Consider the following 12,820-nt stretch of genomic DNA (forward strand, 5'->3'; position numbering starts at 1 on the left):
ACCTCTCAGAAACATTTACAAATGCAAAGTGCTGCATATGGGTAGCAGTAATCCTAGAGTAACATACCAACTGTGTGGTACTACACTCAGGGTAATTGTGCAGTCAGTTATGAACTTGTTGATTGCTCTTATACATATTTTTGTAGAAATCGTTTTCTGAAATCGTGTCCAATATTCCCGGGTAATTGTAAAATTTTAACCTTTGTTTCTGTATTTTTAATATGTCTACTCATTTATCGTGGTTGGAAGATTATAGTCTAGGTTGCTGTTGTGCCAGTAAACCCCAAATAAAATCAAAGCAGTAGGATATGAAGTTTTCTGAGCAGTGCAGAAACTGTTAGTGTTGTCATGGGGTGTTGTCAATGGTATATAGGAATTTTGCTAGCGGGGATAAGGAGATGATTAATCGCCTTGTATAAGGCAATGGTCAAGCCACACTATGAGTATTGCAAACAGGTCTGTTGGCCTCATTTTAAAAAATATGTACAGCAGCTGGAATGAGTATACAGAAGGACAATGAGATTAGTGAGTGGAACAAAGAGTTGCTATTACCAAGAAAGAAAGGTTAAGTTCTACAAATTGCAGAGTCTGGAGACTAAACACTTGTAAGGTGATCTGATTGAGGAGTATAAGGCCTTGAATGGTTTGAGCCAGCTCAATGGTGTATGGTGTATTTAGTGTCAGATGGCACCAGGGGTTTCCCCCATCTCTGTGTTGCTTTCATTGTGGGTGTACCAGTTTGCTGGAAATGCCAGAGGTTTAAAAGTGTATGGATATTGTATATGTGTAGTGTCATGTACCGTTGTTCATCTGGTCGTTTAGCTGCTGGACCCTTTCTGAGGCCCCACCTTCACCCCATGGAGGCAGACCAGGAACCCAGTAGTTTTAGTTTCACTCTGGCAGGTCCTGCCACCTAATTTCCTGAGATTTCAGAGGCTAGGACCTTAAAAAAATAAAAAAAACGCACGCGCTCTTTTATATGCACGTACATACAGACAGATCCATAAATATGCGATATATATATATCCATCATCATTGGTTTGATGATTGTTAGGTAAGGCGGATAATGCTTGCATAATAAAGGCCGAAAGAATGGGCGAACGAGAATTTTGACATAATTAAATTTTTGTGTGTGGGACATTCGCTGGCATAAAGATAGAGTGGGTGGAAGACTGAAGGCTGGGGGGTTAAGGCAGAAATGTGGGGATGATAGCGTAGGCAACCCCAGAAGTCAGTGAGGCAGGCCCATGCCTCACCAGGAGAAAGTAGGGGGGACCGTCCCACCACCTACGCAGGGTGAGGGGGTGGAAAGGCACCAGGCAAGGGAGCCCAGTGCGATTGCCAACAAGCATCTGCAGGAAAACTATACAATGACCCTGTTGGTGGTGTCCAATCTGGTGTCATGTCCGAGTTGTCATCCTTGGGACCTGGGTCCCGTCCATGTTAGTCTATTTTGGTATAGTTTGTGAGTGAGTTTTCTAATTCTTGGGGGTGGGTCATTTCTGATGTCCCAGTCCTAGCAAGCTGAAGAACAGATGTTCTTTGGTTATAATGGTAGTGAGTTGTGGGCTGCGGCCATTTGGTTTCTCCTCCTCCTCGCGAACAATGCCTGTGCGTAATCCGAGAAGGCTTGATACTCCTCAAGGAGTATCAAGCCTTCATCACCTCCGTGTTTATGTTTGTTTGTTGTTTGTTATTTGGTTTTTAGGAGCATTAGCAACTAAGGCCATATTGCTCCGGGATATGCGGTGGTCATGCTCTGACCTTTCCACATCCTCCGTATTTGGTGGTGACGGGCTCGAACCCCGGTCTAATCAAGGAGCATGTGCTACGCACTGGTGCTCCTTCCCACCTGGCTACGGAGGCGCCACCTCCGTGTTTAGGAGGTGATGTTCTTGTCCCTGTGGTAAGTAGTGGATTCTGGTTAGTAAAACACCACGTAGGTCTTCATAGAGCCTGCAGTCATACATGAGGTGCTGCCGGCTCTCCAGCCCCCCGCAAGTGCAAGTTGGATTAACCTGGATCCTAAGTAGAGACAGTTTGGCATTAATCGCTCCGTGTCCAGTTAAGAGGTATGTTACTTATAGACCTGGGGAGAACCAGTTGGGTGAGGTTGGGTAGTTTTGTTCAATATTGGGTAGAAATTTCTTTGTGATCTCTTCCTTTTGAGAGTTGCTCCACCTTTCCTGCCATGCCTGCTGCAGGTGAGTTTGTATCCTCTTTTCCACATTTCTGTTGCTGGTTAGGTCAATAGTGAACCCCAGAAAAGTCTGTGGGGTACCTTTGTCTAGGTAGGCTGTAGAAATCATACAACGCAGCCTACTACAGTAGGCTGCGTTGTATGATTTCTAAGTCCAGCGGGAGAGTGCCTGCAAGCACTTGAAGGGGATGGGTGCTCACCGTGCAGCAAGCGAGAGTGATGGTTAGGAGGATGGATCTATGATACATCTTGTTTACTGCTGTTGTAGTTTTTTGAAACCATGTGCCGGATGCATAGGTGGCAATCGGAGTGAAGATAGTTTTGTAGAACAGTTTGAGGACTCGCTTTTTCAAGCCCCGTGATGGGATTCTTCCTCTTGCTCAAATTCTGTACCTGAGGGGAGCATAAACTGAAATTAAGGAAAGATGTGCAGAAATTTGTCTTTAGCCAGCAGATGGTTGATTGCGGGAACAAACTTCCATCTGTCATTCTGGAAGTTGACAGCTTAAATAAATTAAATAAATTGAAGGCTGAACTAGACAAACTTTTGGAGTGAATGGGTGGGTGAAAAGGGAAGATTTTTATGATGTAAGAATGCTTGCTTTCTTGCATCATAAAATCATGATGCAAGAAATTCATTTGCCTAGATCTAATGCTATTAATGTAAATTGTTTCACAACTAGATGAACTTAGTACAAGGGCTGTTAAATAAAGAATAATCATCATTTTTTATGAACAACCATATTGACTGCTATTTCTAGCTAAGCTACAGAATTTAAGACCAAACCAAGCTGCATCACATAGTAACTGTACAGATAACTCATGCGAATGGTATGACTGTGGCAGTTGGGTAAGTTTATTCCTGTTCAGTTTTGGCTACATAACAATGGATGTGACACAAGAGGCAGAGTATGCTGCTCTCTAATTTTGTTTGTCTGAAGTGTATGAAATGTTAAGAGGCCTTTTGGTGAAACTACACTGCCATATGGCATGCTTACAGATGGTTTAGAAAGTTTAAAGGTGGACATGATTCAATCACAAAAATCCCCAGTCCTGGAGCTCCAAACACTGCTATTACCATAGAAACCATAAACACTGTTTCTGTAATTGTGAGAAAATCATCATATAACAATAAGTCAACTAGCAGCAATCTTGAGATATCAATAGGAAGCATGCGCAGTATTCTCCATACCCATTCGCACATGTGACATATCTGTACACAATGTGTTCCAAGGCTACCCAAGTAGTGGACACAAAACGTTCACATGGAGGTTTGTCAGGAGCTGCAATAGATGGTTACCAAGGAGGATGGTGAGGTTCTAGATAAGGTGATAACAGCAGCTGAGACATGGCTTCACATCTCAATCCAGAGAGTAAGCAGAAAATCTCCGTTTTGAAGTCTGTCATTGCCAACGCTGAAAAAAGCAAAAGTTCTGGCTTCTACTGGAAAGGTTATGGTCATTTTTTTTTTTTTTTTTTGACATTCAAAGAATGGTTTACTAGCATGTTGTGACATGTCATACGACTGTTATGGGACCTTACCACAGAACTGTACTGTGCTGTGAATAAGTGAATGCTGCATCACAATGCCAGATCTCACATTACTCATACTGTCATTGAGTACGTAGCCAGCATGAATGTCAAATGTGTTCCTCATTCACCCTATAACCTTGACCTTGCACCCTACGATTTATTTCCCCCCCCCTCAAAGTTGAAGGAGCTGCAAGGAAAATATTTCCAGTCATCAGAAGAAAAACAGGCAATTCTCAAATGCATGTCAAAAAACGGCTTCCACCATGGTTTTGAAGAATGGAAGAAACGGAGTACGTGTATTTCATCAAATGGGGTTTAAAAGGACCATCAAAATATGGATGATTAATAAAGGTGCTGTGGGGTAAAAAATTATGATCATTCTTAATTGAACAGCCCTCATATAAGAGTAATTATGGTTATGCTGTTCTCAAAAGAATCAGTGTTACATTTATAATTGCCAAAAATTGCTGTTGGTAACATTTCTTTTAAATTCCATTAGGTCTCTCATTATTTACTGATGCCATACAAATATAAAATTTACAAAAGGAAATGAAATCTTGGTCCTCAATATTTACAGTGAATTGTGCTGTGTACTAGATTTTTCAAGACTGGAAATCGAATCTTGAAAGATCTAGTACAAAAATCTAGCTCAGCAAGTTATTTAGTTAGTTAGTTATTTGGTTTTGAGGAGCATTAGCAACTAAGGCCATATTGCTCCGGGATATGTGGTGGTCATTCCCTGACCTTTCCGCATCCTCCGTATTTGGTGGTGATGGGCTCGAACCCCAGTCTAATCAAGAAGCGTGTGCTACGCACTGCTGCTCCTTCCCACCTGGCTACGGAGGCACCCACTCAGCAAGAATCGCATTACTAAAATAGTCAAACTATTTTAGAAATGGCATCCTCAAAAGCCATCTTTATATAAAGCTGCATATTTTCCATACTTATAATGAAATGAAATGAAATTACATGTATAGCTATCTTCTATTTGTAAGAATTTTACAGGACGCATGTATCTTCCCAATATAATTATATTTTATATCCAAATTAAAAGTAATCATATTCCGTTTTCAATTCTGATAAGCACAAACTAATTTTCAGAAAGTTATTAGATGAAGTGTAAACAAAAATTATAACTTGGCCTTTAATGAATGAACAGCTGGTTTCTGAAGAAATTCTTGCCACCAAGGTGCTCTCTCTAAGTTGCCAGGGGTCTGCACTATTGCTTCATATAAGTTTTTATACACCTAGAAAAAATTTTAGTAAACTATTTTAAAAGCTTGTATTATGTGAAGACAAGACTATACAATAAGATATTAGTATTGACAAAATAGCACAAGGAAGCAAAGCTATTATACAACATCTGTATACAGGAACTCCCCAACTTAGGTAATACTCAATTTATGGAAATTCAACTTTATGTAAGGTTTTGCTGGCTGGTGAAAACTTAAAAAAATTGTGGAAACATACTTTGCATCTCGTAGGAATAAATGGAGGTATCGTAATATAAACCCAATAACGAATTGTTTATTTTTTTATTTTTTTTTTATTTTTGGTAATTCGCTCCAAGTCCTTGGAAGTTGAAAATTTCGCCATATTACTAAGCTATTTATCTCTCCAAAAGGTCATATTTATAATGGAAATTGCACTACCCTTTCATCATTATCCTATGTTCCTGTTATAAGAATCAATTTTGGAACGCCTTTGTGATATTTTTCTAAAGCACATTTCTGGAAGTCACAACCAAAAAACGATAAAAACAATCTACACTTTCCAGTTTATTGGACTTTTCTGTTAGTGCAGCTAATTATAAATTAGTAGTAAACTCGACCTTATTGTATTTTCAATAATTGCAATTGTGTGAGTTTTTACGCTATTATGGTGAAATGTGTTCCCTTCACTGAAATCTTCAATCATATAAAAAACAAATTTTCAGAAACTTCTCTTCATTCCTATTTACGTATTACAATGATGAAGGGAAAGCAACCAATGAAAAGTGCAAGTGTTGGTAGTGCCAAGAAACGAAACAAAATTGATTTAGAAATGAAGATGAAAATGATTAAGAAGTACGAAGCAGGACAAAGTTTGTCATCTATTTCATGGGAATTAGGTCTCACTGCTTCAATAGTGAATACTATTTTAATGGACAGTGTGTGTATAAAAGAACATGTCAAAGGATCAACGCAACTTAAGATCAACAGTGAACACAAAACAGCGTTCAGGCGCTATATTGAAGATGGAACAGCTGTTAATAATATGGATGGAAAATCAGATTCAGAAGTGAGTGCCCCTGAGTCTAATGACCATTCAAGCAAAAGCAACAAGTAGTTATGAAGATATTAAGCATAAGTATGGCAAACCCCAACCCAAGTGTGTGGCAAGCAACGAGTGGTTTAATAGGTTTAAGCGCCGACCGGGCTAGCCGAGTGGGTAAAGTGCCTGCCCGGCAACCCAAAGGTCGCGGGTTCGATTCCCGCCTCGGGCTTGGATCAAAGTACTGCAAAAACCTTGGGAGGTGCAATATGGCCACAGAAGCCGATGCGCCAACAACTACCAAATCAATCAAATAGGTTTAAGCATAGCAATGGTTTCCACAACGTTAAAGTATGCGGTGAAGTTGCCAGTGCCGATTCTGCAGCTGCACAGAAATTTTGTGATGTGTTGGAAAAAATTATTGATGAAGGCAGCTATTCGATGCAGCAAATTTTTAACGTTGATGAGACTGCTCTGTATTGGAAAAAAATACCGGATCGAACATACATTGCCAAAGAGGAAAATACAATGCCAGGTTTCAATGCATCAAAAGATAGGGCCACGCTCTTGCATGGGGCTAATGCAGCAGGATATTACAGATTAAAATCACTGATTGTGTACCATTCTGGAAATCTTTGTGCATTTAAGGGCATCAATAAAGCCACCCTACCCGTGCATTTCTGATCGAAACAGAGAGCATGGATAACAATATCTCTCTTTGAGGATTGGTTTAAATGCTGCTTCATTCCCGAGGTTGAAAAATATTGTAAAGGCAATGACACGACGTTCCTTTCAAGATTTTGCTTCTATTAGATAATGCTCCTGGACACCTATGCATCTAGATGATTTCAATTCAAATGTGAGTCATATTTCTACTGCAAAACACGACTTCACTCATCCAACCTATGAATCGGGGTGTTATTTCAAATTTAAAAGCATACTATTTACACACAACATTTGCACAGGCATTGTTGCAGTAGACGATGAGGAGACTTTTCAAAATCTTACAATATTTACTATGCCATCTTAAACATTAATAAGGCCTGGGTGGAAATTACTAAAATTTGTTTAAATGGTGCATAGAAGAAAATATGCCCATGGCACGTAAAAGAATTGGAAAAAAGACGAATCATATGAAGAGGTTACAGCTAAGGTTGCAGAGCTACTTCAGCTGGAGGTTGATACCAAAGATGTGGAGGAGTTAATAGAGGAAGAAGAGAAGGAATTATCTAACGAAGAACTTATTGACTTGAAGGCAATAGTGAAAGAAGAAAATGTTGATGAAGCTCAAGATGAACCAAATGAGGAGCAGAGATGCTTCATCACCAGAGATGGCAATGGTATTTTTTGCAATTGCATTAGCAATGGCGACATTTGAGAAGATGGATCCTGATAGCGAACGATTCTTAAAAGTTAACAGAGGGGTGAATGATATGCTTACTTGCTACAAAGAAATCTACGAAGAAAAGAAAAAAGACACTGTCCAGTCATCCATTACTTTCGAAAGTTCGAGCAGCTTATCTCCACAGCCTTCGACCTCCTCAGCTGAAGACGTCAATTCTGGCAACAAAACTTGAGAGGTAAAACTTACTGACGTTATGCCTGTCTCCTCTCTTTTTTTGCAATTATTTATTGTTTTATTCAATTTTGTAAAAAAATTGAATAAATACAATAAATAATTCTATTTGCATGTTTGTCGAATATTTCTTTTTTTATTCAATCAATTCAGCAAGCACAGTTGCGAGTGCTGCACAAGCATGGGGGAAATTCTGACTTGTGTAGCGTTCTGCGGAACATAACCCTTCCTGTAAAAAGCCATCTATTACTTGTAGATGGCTTTTTGTCTTCTAACTTCTTGGTAATGCTGGTGTTTTGCAATGTTCAGTTCTTTCTCCCAATCTTTTTCTCTTGTATATAAATGACCTTCTTCCACTAACTGGTAATCCTCTCCATAGTTTTGCTGATGATAGCACATTGCAATCTACCTTCCAATTTAAGAAACCTTGCCCTGAACAAACAGCTTCAACTTCTTGAATATCCATCACCAATTTCTTAAATGCTGATCTCCGGGTAATTCTCCAGTGGGGCAAAGATAACTTAGTTGATTTCATTCCTTCTAAAACTCAGTCCTGTCTTATATCTTCAAAAAAAGGATTCTTCTGCTTCTGTGCTTATTTTTGATGACCACAGGAGCAGAAGAATTCGATGACACTCAGATTTATAGACAAGATCACATATCTCTATTAGGGATTACCCTGACTTCTAATCTCTCTTGACATAAGCATATTGCAAATACTGCTTCCTCTGCATCTAAAAAAACTTGTTTTTCTCTTTTACTCTCAGTATTACTTTTCATCCAAATAGCAAATTTGTCACTCTGTACAAATCTCAGTTCCATCCTATCATGGAATACTCTGCTCCCAAAACCTCTCTTAGGCTTGAAAATTCCATTCAAAAAGAGGGTAGTCGGGTAAATTAATGGCCAATCTCTTTACAAAGCTTCTTCATTCTTTGTCTCATTCTGTTTCTGCTGCATGCCTTTTATATAGATACTTCTATGGGCACAATTCTTCTGAATTGGCATCTGTAATTCACTCACTATCCTCCAAACCAGTCTGAACACATGCCACAACCAGGCATCATCATCATCAGCCATTTTCAATCCAAGGCAGGATGAAGGCCTCTCCAGCAACTTTCCAGTTCCTTCTGTTTTTGAGCACTGGCCATCCATTTACTACCAGAAAACTCATGAATTTCATCTATCCATCTCCGCCTTTGTCTTCCAGGTTTTCTTCTAGCTCCTCTTGGGTACCATTCTGTTATTTTCTTAGTCCATCTGTCATCATGTCTTCGAGCTATGCATCCTGCCCAAGACCATTTTAGTTCTTTAGTTTTTATAAGAATGTCCTTTACTTGAGTTTGCTGCCTAATCCATGTGTTTCTCTTCTTATCTAACAGTCTGATTCCCAATATAATTCGTTCCATTCTTCGCAGTGTAGTTCTCAGCTTCTCTTCCATTCTTTTGGTGAGTGCCCAAGTTTCACTTCCAGAAGTCATGGTGGGGAGTATACATTGGTTCATTATTTTACGTCTCAGATAAACTGGGATATTGCTCTTCAGAATGTGACTATATTTCCTGAATGCTATCCATTCTCTTGGCTATTCTTCTCTTGACTTAGCATTAGCATTAGAAGAGGCATTTGATGCAAGAAAGCAAGCTTATGCAGCATCAGCCAAAAAAAAAAAATAAAGTAAAATAAATAAATAAAAAATAACCACTTTCACTTCACCCCTCTGTTCGTTCGAAATACCTGTCCAGCTGAGCCTTAAACTTATTTAGGCTATCAACTTCCACGACAAGGGATGGAAGTCTGTTCCACCTACAAACCACCCGCTGGCTAAAGGCAAATTTCCGCACATCTATCCTACATCTGTCTTTCCTCAATTTGAACTTATGCCCTCTCAGGTGATTATTCTGAGCAAGAGGAAGAATCCCATCAGCATTGAGCATGCTCAAACCATTCAAGGCTTTGTACACCTCTATCAGATCACCTCGCTGGTGCCTAGTCTCCAGACACTAATTCGCAAAACTTAAGCCTTTCTTCATAAGAGCACCCCTTTGTTCCATTCACTAATCTTGTTGCTCTTCTCTGTACTCATTCCAGCAGCTCTACACCTTGAAATGAGGCCTCCAGGCCTGTATACAGTACTCTAGGTGTAGCCTGACCATTGCCATATACAAGGGAATAATCACCTCCTTATCCCTGCTAGAAAAATTCCTATATATCATTGACAATACACCATGAGCTACTCTTGCAGCCCATCTGCACTGCTCAGAGAACTTCATATCTGCCTGCACAACCACCCCCAGGTCCCTTTCATTCTCTACCACTGTCAGTGTAGTACCACAGAGTTGATACATTGCTCTGGGGTTGCTGTTTCCCATATGTAGTACTTTACATTTGTCAATGTTAAACTTCATTTGCCACCTCTCAGCCCATCTGCTCAACCTTTCCAGATCCTGTTGCAGAAGCATAGTGTCAGTAGTGTCCTTGACAACCCTGCCAACCTTCGTATCGTCTGCAAACTTGGACATTAAGCTTGATATACCATCATCAATATCATTTATAAATACAGAGAACAATAAAGGACCCAATACTGAACCCTGAGGGACTCCACTAATAACATTAGTCCACGATGAGCAGTGTCCATTGATTACCACTCTCTGTCTTCTCCCCCTCAACCACCCCTTTATCCATAGCAGCAATTTGCCTCCAATGACACACTGCTCCAATTTGTACAGCAGTCTTCCATGTGCAACAGTATCAAAAGCCTTTCTAAGATCCAAGTATATAATATCAAAGTTATTCCCTGCATCCAGTTCTTTTGTGACTGCATCATAGTATCCAATCAAATTGGTCAGGCAAGACTTCCCCTTAACAAAACCATGTTGTGTCCGAGCTATAACTGAAGTCTTGTCTAGATGATCCTGCAGTGCTTCTTTAACCAGTGCCTCCATTAATTTTCCGGGAACAGAAGTTAAACTCACAGGTCTATAATTACTTGTGTCAGCCTTTGATCCTCCCTAGTGAATTGGGGTCACATTTTCACATCTCCAGTCCATGGGTACCTCCCCTGAGTCCAAGGAAGCTCTCATAATTATGGCTAAGGGTTTGCTTACTTCCTTTGCTGCCTCCTTTAATATAACTGGATAGATCCCATCCACCCCAGGTGCCTTTCTTGTGTTTATCTTCAACAATTTCTCCTCCACTTTACTCTCAGTTATTACAAGATTCTCTAGCTTACTGCTAGAGTTGAATACACCTCTGGCATTCCCCTCGCTGAATAACTCCTCATGTGTGAATGTCGATGCAAAATATTCATTTAGTTTGTTAGCTACCTGAGCAGGGTCGTCAACTGTTGACCCATCAATATCAAGTGGACCAATCTGATTCATCCCCTTCCTTCTAGAGTTTACATAAGTAAAGAACTCTTTGCTGTTTTTCTTGGCATCCCTTGCCAAGGATTTCTCGTAATCTGCCTTCGCCTGCCTAACCTCCTTTGTAACTTGGTTACAGATCAACTTGTATCTATCATAGGCTTCTGTGTCACGTGTTAATTTGTATGTATCCCATGCATTTTTCTTCTCTGCCATATGCCTCATTAGTTCATCTGACATCCATTTAGGCCTAAACCTTAAACAATATTTCTTAGTTGGTATGTAAAGCCTAGTAGCTTGCAAGATAAGTTCTTTGAATGCTTCCCATTTTGAATTTGCTGTTGGTAACATCATCAGTTGATCCCACTGTATAGAATTTAAATACTGTCTCAGTCCATCGTAGTCGCCTTTACGAAAGCAATACCCGTTCCCTTTACCGCTAATGGTAGTTACCTCTTTGAGTAACTCCCACTTCAGAACACTGTGATCACTGCCACCTAGTGGTTCATTTATCTGCAGATTCTTAATGCATGAAGAATCACTACTGATAATCAAATCAAGAGTATTACTCCCTCTAGTTGCCTCTTGAACATGCTGATGTAGAAAACAATCATCCAATAAATCCACAAAAGCCTTGCTAGTGTGTGAGTGACCAGCTCCCAAATTCCAGTCAATATCTGGGAAATTAAAATCCCCCATTATAAGACTCTCTGATTTACTGGCCCACTCTATTTCCCCGTACAGTTTCTTATTATACTCATCAGTGTCATTAGGCCTATAGCACACTCCTACTCTCAATTTTGATCTTCCACTGCTTATGTCACACCAAATTGACTCGACACTGCACTGTCCAGCAATGTCCACTGGCTTCACTTCCTTGGATTTTATGTATTTTTTAACTAATAGCATAACCCCTCCTCCCTTCTTATCCTGTCTATCCTTTCTGTAGACATTATACTCCCCAAATTCCAGTTCTGCATTCCTTATATCTGTGTGACACCACGTCTCTGAAATCCCCATAATATCTAACTTTGATGTTTTGAGCAATAACTCAAATTCATCAAATTTATTTACTAAACTCCTAGCATTGGTGTACAAGCAAGTATACATGCACTTGCTCTTCCTCTTAGCCACCCTAACACAACCCATGTGTTTACTTGTACCCCCATGATTCCCAGCAGTCTCTGTAATATCCTGCTTCTTATTTTCCCAGCTGCTGCTCATTCCAATAGAAGCAGTGCAAGAATCACTTTCTCCTCTGCCAGTGGCTACTGTTAATGTATTAGTCCTTGTATCCCCCCAATCTAGCAGTTTTCCGACCCACCTAACACTGCCTCGATAGCATCAGCAAACATTCTTGCACCCTTTCTATTTAAGTGTATCCCATCCCTGTTGAAGCAGTCTCTCCTGTTAACAAGTACAGACCAGGCTGAAAAAAATTCTACCCCTTGAGCCCTGCACAATCTTTCCAGGGCCGAATTGATCGACAGGGCTCTCATCATATACTCCCTCCTATCGTGTCTGGGCAGAATTGCAGACACTTTCAAATTCAACCCTAATTCACGGCTTTTTTTCATCAGTGACCTGCACTTGTTAAGTAATTCCGCCGGTCTCCTACTCTTAATATCATTAGTGCCAGCGTGTACAAGTATATCACCTTTTGTGCCCATTTATCATTATTACAGCTAATAACTTGTCCCAGATAAGTATATGACTCCACCTTTTCAATTACTGCTCCTTCAATCATTATATCCCTTTCTGTGGCATACTTGTTCATCGTTACTTTTGTTTTAGCCATATTCATCTTTAGTCCAAAATCCTTACTAACGGTGCATAACTGATTAAGATTTTCCTCTAATTCTTTGGGATCGTGGCTTACGACCACAATGTTATCT

At 40.0% G+C, this 12,820-nt stretch overlaps 1 protein-coding gene across 2 annotated transcripts in view; it reads right to left on the reverse strand.

Annotated features, from left to right (window-relative positions):
- Positions 1-4,863: 4,863 nt before the first annotated feature.
- LOC150085950 (peroxisomal acyl-coenzyme A oxidase 3-like) overlaps positions 4,864-12,820 on the reverse strand; it is a 357,646-nt gene continuing 349,689 nt past the window's right edge. For both annotated transcript variants that reach the window (XM_090373609.1, XM_090373610.1), the window contains one exon: positions 4,864-4,980. In XM_090373609.1, coding sequence (XP_090229735.1) covers positions 4,864-4,980 — 117 coding nt within the window. The remainder of the gene's footprint in view (positions 4,981-12,820) is intronic.

The sequence above is a fragment of the Mastigoproctus giganteus genome, chromosome 5, assembly GCF_048544385.1.
Source record: "Mastigoproctus giganteus isolate SK-2022 chromosome 5, ASM4854438v1, whole genome shotgun sequence".
Taxonomy (NCBI): Eukaryota; Metazoa; Arthropoda; class Arachnida; order Uropygi; family Thelyphonidae; genus Mastigoproctus; species Mastigoproctus giganteus.